At 50.8% G+C, this 6,328-nt stretch overlaps 1 protein-coding gene across 2 annotated transcripts; it reads left to right on the top strand.

Moving 5' to 3' along the window:
• Positions 1 to 483: 483 nt before the first annotated feature.
• Positions 484 to 2,936, top strand: LOC136473269 (probable arabinosyltransferase ARAD1). 2 transcript variants are annotated; one of them, XM_066470946.1, is made up of 3 exons: positions 484 to 549; positions 656 to 1,707; positions 1,791 to 2,936. In XM_066470946.1, exons 2-3 carry the CDS (start codon positions 688 to 690, stop codon positions 2,301 to 2,303), a joined length of 1,533 nt encoding a protein of 510 aa, XP_066327043.1. In that variant the 5' UTR covers positions 484 to 549; positions 656 to 687; the 3' UTR covers positions 2,304 to 2,936. The 2 variants fall into 2 exon arrangements, with proteins under 2 accessions (XP_066327043.1, XP_066327042.1); XM_066470945.1 differs by lacking the exon at positions 484 to 549 and having other exon boundaries at positions 558 to 1,707; positions 1,791 to 2,935.
• Positions 2,937 to 6,328: the final 3,392 nt, after the last annotated feature.

Raw genomic sequence — 6,328 nt, 5'->3', positions numbered from 1 at the left:
TGTGTACATGATTATATGGAGATGCAGCAGAACTTATTCATGGATTTATTGGCGCATGAAAGAAATAGATATCGTATAATTCTTTTTACCGATATAAAATATTATCTTAGCTGTATCACAAAAAAATCTATATAGTAGAGTTTATGAGCATGCGACGTCGCGCTCTCCGTAACTATGTTAATTTCACGAACTTTACCTTTTAAAATTAAATGTCACTTTGACGTAATAGTATTGTTATCTTATCGTGTAATCTGTATATTTTTAGTAAAAAAAAATTTAGTTGTCCCAACGCACGGACACACCTACCTGGTCTTCGGGAAAAAAAAAATCCGTTGGTCTCTGCGCTGATTTTTTTTTTTTTTTTTTTTTTTTTTTTTTTTTTTTGCGCACGCATGCAGTTGACATGTTCAATGGGAGCCTACAAATAACTAGCCACGGAAGACGAAACGATAGGTCTAACAAACACATAGCCATCCTTCTAGGGTCAGCATGCACATATCCAGCGCAAAGGTCGTCGAGATCCATGGAAATTATGAACCTGATGAGGAGGTGTAGTCCTTCGACACCAGTTATCACCACCTTCTTGATCTTGCACGATGGTTCCTGAGGATGCAGAATGGTGAATTGAACTTTGAATCTCCTGCGTGTTGTTTAGCTGCTTGGTGGTGGTGGAGACTAGAGAGGAAGATGCAGCCATTGCCGCCGCCTGAGCACCGGAGGGTTCTCCGTTTCGTGGTCTTCATGGCCGTCTCCCTCCTGGCCCTCTCCTGCTGGGCGCTCGTCAATTCCAGGATCAACGTCGCCATGCCTTACTCTGCCTTCGTGATGCGCGACGTCGTCCACAAGACGCCCGCTCTCACCGGCCTAGAAGACTGGCACCCCGCCGCCGGCGACCCAGCGTCGACTTCGGCGCCAGCGGCCGTGCCGGTGACCAGTAACGCCACGGCGGCGGGCTCGGTGAAGCTGAGCGGTCCGGTGATCCGGGAGCCGCCGCTGGCAGAAGGGGAACGGGAACGGAGCGAGAGGTGCGACGCGGACAGCGCGGCGCTGAGGGTGTACGTGTACGACCTGCCGGCGGAGTTCCATTTCGGCATGCTGGGGTGGGACGGGAAGGGGAAGGCGGCGGCGTGGCCCGACGTCCGCGACGCCGGCGCCGCGCCGCACTACCCCGGCGGGCTCAACCTGCAGCACAGCGTGGCGTACTGGCTCATGCTGAACATCCTGTCCTCCGCGCTGCCGCCCGGCGGCACCGGCAGCGACGACGTGGCCAGGGACAGGCCCTGCGTCGCCGTCAGGGTGACGAACGCGAGCCTCGCCAACGTCTTCTTCATGCCGTTCTTCGCGTCGCTGAGCTACAACCGCCACTCGAAGCTCCGCCGCGGGGAGAAGGTGAGCCTGAACAGGGTCCTGCAGGCCGAGCTGGTCAAGTACCTGATGCGGAAGGAGGAGTGGAGGCGGTGGGGCGGCAAGAACCACCTCATCGTGCCGCACCACCCCAACAGCATGATGGAGGCGAGGAAGAAGCTCAGCGCCGCCATGTTCGTGCTGTCAGACTTCGGGAGGTACTCGCCGGACGTCGCCAACCTCAAGAAGGACGTCATCGCGCCGTACAAGCACGTCGTCCGCTCCTTCGGCGACGGCGACTCGCCGACGTTCGAGCAACGTCCCATCATGGCATACTTCCAAGGGGCCATCCATCGGAAAGCTGTAAGCCCTCTGTTCTGTCCTCGTCGCGAGTAAAGATCGAATTCCTGGAAGCTTTTTGAGCAGACCGGCCGCCGGCGTTTCAGGGCGGGAAGGTTCGGCAGAAGCTGTACCAGCTGCTCAAGGACGAGCGCGACGTGCACTTCACCTACGGCACCGTCCGGCAGAACGGCATCCGCCGCGCCACCACCGGGATGTCCACGTCGAAGTTCTGCCTCAACATCGCCGGCGACACGCCGTCCTCGAACCGCCTCTTCGACGCCATCGTCAGCCACTGCGTCCCGGTCATCATCAGCGACGACATCGAGCTGCCCTTCGAGGACGTGCTCGACTACTCGGAGTTCTGCGTGTTCGTGCGCTCCGCCGACGCCGCCAAGAGGGGGTTCCTGCTGCGGCTGCTCCGGGGCATATCGCGCGACGAGTGGACCAAGATGTGGATGAGGTTGAAGAAGGTGACTCGCCACTTCGAGTACCAGTACCCTTCGCGGTCAGGTGATGCTGTCCAGATGATATGGAGCGCAGTGGCGCGGAAGATGCATTCGGTGCAGCTGCAGCTTCACAAGCGCGGTAGATTCCAGAGGACGGGTTCGGAATCATGAAGCTCCACACGCGCGGTAGTCTGAACCTACGTGGACGTGGCAAGATTCATCGGTTGATCAATAAACTTTTAGATTCTGTTTGGTTGAAGGATCATTACACAAACAGAATCGTTGTTTACTTGATCACTTGCTTGATTTGTTTGTTTCATCATTGTAAGGGAACCGCACCAGCAAGATCTGCATCTCGTTCGCCGGCGTCTCGGCTTGGGCACCCGCCAGATTGGGGCAATCAAGCTCGCACATGCGCAATCCCTTCGCCGTTTGCTCGATGTTGTGGTCAGCGCAGCCGCGTCCTCGATGAACACCTCCGCTTCCATTTGCAGCATTGGCAACCGTCGCCGTCTCTCACAGCCACGAGCGTTGTCACGTCCATCTCCGGTAGCCATGGCCCATGAGACATGCACACTGACATGACTATTGTGTCTTGCGTGTTTGTAATGTGAGCTGTTAACTCACTGAAATTGTGTCTTAAGTGTTTGTAATGTGAGCTATGTTCGCTTGAACTTATCAGCTCGGCTTATCAGCCATGGTACAGTGTTTCTCTCTCACAACAAAACAGCATTCGCCGCAAAAACCATCAAGTTTTATGTGCTTGTAATGTGAGCTGTGTGAACTCACTAGCATGAGATGTGAACCCTTAGTTTGGAGACATGTGGATCTCAATTTGCAAAGACAAAAGATGTGCTGTCCAGTTTGACAACACTAGTGAAGTGCTCTCAGAAAAGCTTCATTAAAATTAAACAAATCACAGCACCTGGAAGGACCAGATCAATGGTGCAAGAGTGACTCAAGATAATGATGCTTTTATGAGATCATCTACATGGTTTTAGTCAGTAAACATTTTGTGCTGTCAAATTCTTTTGAGTTGTGAAGATTCCACTGTCCAGTTATTTTGAATACAATGCCAGCACAACATACATTACTTTGTGAATATTGCATTCTCAAGAATGCATCATCACATTCTCGAAAAAGCAATTACAATGTCAGAGATGGAAACTAAAACTGAGGTACATTGCATTCACTCGCTAATCGCTATCTCTAGAACGAGAAGACTCTGAAGAAAAGCTCCTTGAGCCAGCACCAAGCATCCAAACAGCACCCTGTACATCTGATCGACAACAATCTGGCAATTGTTCTCGTATGTCAAAATGGTATAATGAGACATGTGTTTACATGTTAGCTGGATACCTTAAGAATTCAAGCAATCTCTGAACAATTAGCTCAGCAAATCACAATCACATCAAAATCTGAGCAATTAGAAGGGTGCTATCACGCCCTTGCACTGAATTGATTTCCACCCACCAGCATCCTCATCCTGCACTCAGCTGGAACCTCATAATGCAGCTCAGAACACACAGTGATCCATGAAGGGCCCAAAGAAAGTTTACATTTCAAAACGGAGAATTGTATTGTGGCTGTTAGTCTAACGGCACTAATTGCTGTGACGATGGGACAGTTCTATGCACTAATCTGTGATGAAATAGGATGGAAGCAAGAAAAATATGAATTGAAAGTTTTGAGTATGAAATTAAAGAACGAAGAATAGATGAGAGATCAAGGGGGAGAATGTTAGCATTGATCTCCCACCAGTTAGGCCCAACGGCCTAACTGGGCCTTGTCCTCGCGCCCTGATCGGGGGCGCCCAACCCTACATGGTTGGTGGGCCCCCGTCGCACAGCGCTATAAAGGAAGGTGGGGGCCGGGGCTCGCGATACGAGGTTCACCGCGCCGCCAGTCACCCCACCGACATCCTAAACCCTAGACCCGATCGAAAGTAGGGGCGCTGCCAGCGACGGGAAGTACCACTGACGCCGGCAACGCCACCCGACGCTCACGCCGCCGTCGAGGACGCCACAGCGCCGACTCCCTCTCCACCGACCGTCGCTGCCGGCGCGCAGATGGCGTCCGCCAACGAAACCCCGGTCGGAGCTTCAACAACTACGGCGTTTGACGGTTTGCTACTTATCACCTATCTCTCAATCTCTCTGTGAAATCCGATTGATCTATTACTGTGCTAAGAATCCCGATCCGATGAACATATCTAACAACCCTAAAACTGACAATGGCATCGGAGCCAAGGTTCGACAAGAAATCGATCCGATACGATGCGGATCGGGAAAGAAAACAGGAAAAACGAACTAAGACCTAACCCTAGAAAGAATCACATCACCAATCGGTTCAATCCGAGAAGAAAGAAAAGGAACCCTACCATCTAGATCTCGAATCACACAAAAGGTAAACACGGATCGGGGAAATCGGGTTCAACCGAACCCTAACCCCAGATCCCCTTTTCGGGTGAACGAGTGAGAAGAAAAGAAAGAAGAAAGAAATCAAATCCGAAAGGGGAAAGGGGAAAAGAACAAAAGGCGGCACACTGAAACCCTAACCCTAATCCCATTCGGATGAACAGTAAAAACCCCATTCCCAAACCCTAACCCTAATTCCCGTGCGTCGGAATGGGGAAGAAAGGGGACGGGGAAGAACAAGAAAGAACACGCCGTTCGTCGGGGATAAACCTCCACCGGCGCGGAAGAAGAAGAAGAAGCGCACCGGCTCTTCCGCCGGCGCCGAAGAAGAAGCCGAGCCGGGGCGCGAACTCGCCGGGCTGGGCCAAGGTAGCGCCGCGGCCAGGCCGCTCGACGGCGGCGTGCTCACCCGTTGGGGAGCACGCGCGCCGGCGAGGGGGCCGGCGACGGCGCAAAGGACCGCCTGCTCTGCTCGCTCGCGGCTACTCGGTAGCGGCTCTCCTCGCTGCTGCGACTGAGAAAGAAGAGAGAGAGAGAGCAAGAGCCGAAATGGCTAGGGTTCCAGGGCGCCGGCCGCGGCCTGGGTTTTGATCCGCGCGAAACGGTCGCTCGTCCGTCGGATCAGATCGAACGCCCAAGATGCGCTGGGCCAAGTCGAGGCCCAGGCGGGCGCGAGCGCGCGGCGCGGTTTGCCGGCCCAGGCCCAGGTTGCGGCCTGGGTGCGGCCTGTGCGCGCGAAGCAAGCCGGGCCGAGCCGTTTTCAGCTCGTTTTGGGCCGCGCTGGGCTGAAAAATGAAAGAAGAACAAGAAATTTTTTTCTTATTATTTTCCAGAAACAATTTTAAATGCATATTTTGATGAATTTGAATGTTTTTGATACAATTTTCTGTGCAAATTTTATCCAATGATATTTTGCCCAGAAAACAATGAATTTTTTAGTGCTTCTGGAAAATAATAACATGAAAAGATTATTAATGTTTCCGCTGTGCATGATAATTATTGTTCTCTTTGATTAAATTTGAACCAACGGGATAATTTAATTTTAAGAGAAATGAATTTCTGATAATTTTGATGCAATTATGATATTGTTATTTTCTGACCAACGTTGTTAATAACAAATATTATAATTTTTGATCTATGAGAAATTGTGCATTAGTTTTACTTCTGCCCAACGGTGATGTAAAATATTTTTCATGGATGAATTATAAGTTTTAATTTGGCCAACGTTGAGTTAAAGCATGGAATTTTATGTATAAATGTTTCTCACTTACTCTGATATGATTTCAGGAGGCAAATGCATTGTGAACATTGCCAACATCCCGACACTCAACGGAATCAATCACCGTGTGTGGCGGGAGAAGTATGAATTGGAACTTGCGTTGGGAGAGGTCGATTTTGCCATCACCTCACCGTGTCCCACTGAACCAGAGGACCCGGTGAGAGGTGACAATGAATCTGACGCTGATTTCGCTTCTCGGAAGCGTGATCATGCTGAAATAAGAATGAAATATGACCTTGAACATAGGCAATGGACTCTGTCCAACCGCAAGTACCTGTTGGTAGCAAAGCCACCATAGAAGAACAGATAAGGGGCTCAATCCCTGAATGTGCTACTGCTAAAGAATATCTTGAGAAAATCAAGAGTCAGTTTACTGGGTCTACCAAGGCCACAGCAAGTTCACTGATTAAGAAGCTTGTGAATGAGAAATTCACTGGTGGTAGCATAAGAGAGCACATTTTGAAGATGAACACTACGGCATCTAAGCTAAAAAAATGAAT

The sequence above is a fragment of the Miscanthus floridulus genome, chromosome 8 (genome assembly GCF_019320115.1).
Source record: "Miscanthus floridulus cultivar M001 chromosome 8, ASM1932011v1, whole genome shotgun sequence".
NCBI classification, from domain to species: Eukaryota; Viridiplantae; Streptophyta; class Magnoliopsida; order Poales; family Poaceae; genus Miscanthus; species Miscanthus floridulus.
Note: the sequence above shows the minus strand (reverse complement) of the source record. Positions and strands in the feature narration are given on the sequence as shown.

What these genes read in the sequence shown, in the direction of transcription:
- LOC136473269 (XM_066470945.1), top strand. Translation starts at nt 610, where the DNA reads ATGCAGAATGGTGAATTGAACTTTGAATCTCCTGCGTGTTGTTTAGCT. An exon ending in GGGCCATCCATCGGAAAGCT is followed by an intron (nt 1,708 to 1,790) that starts GTAAGCCCTCTG and finishes CCGGCGTTTCAG; the next exon opens with GGCGGGAAGGTTCGGCAGAA.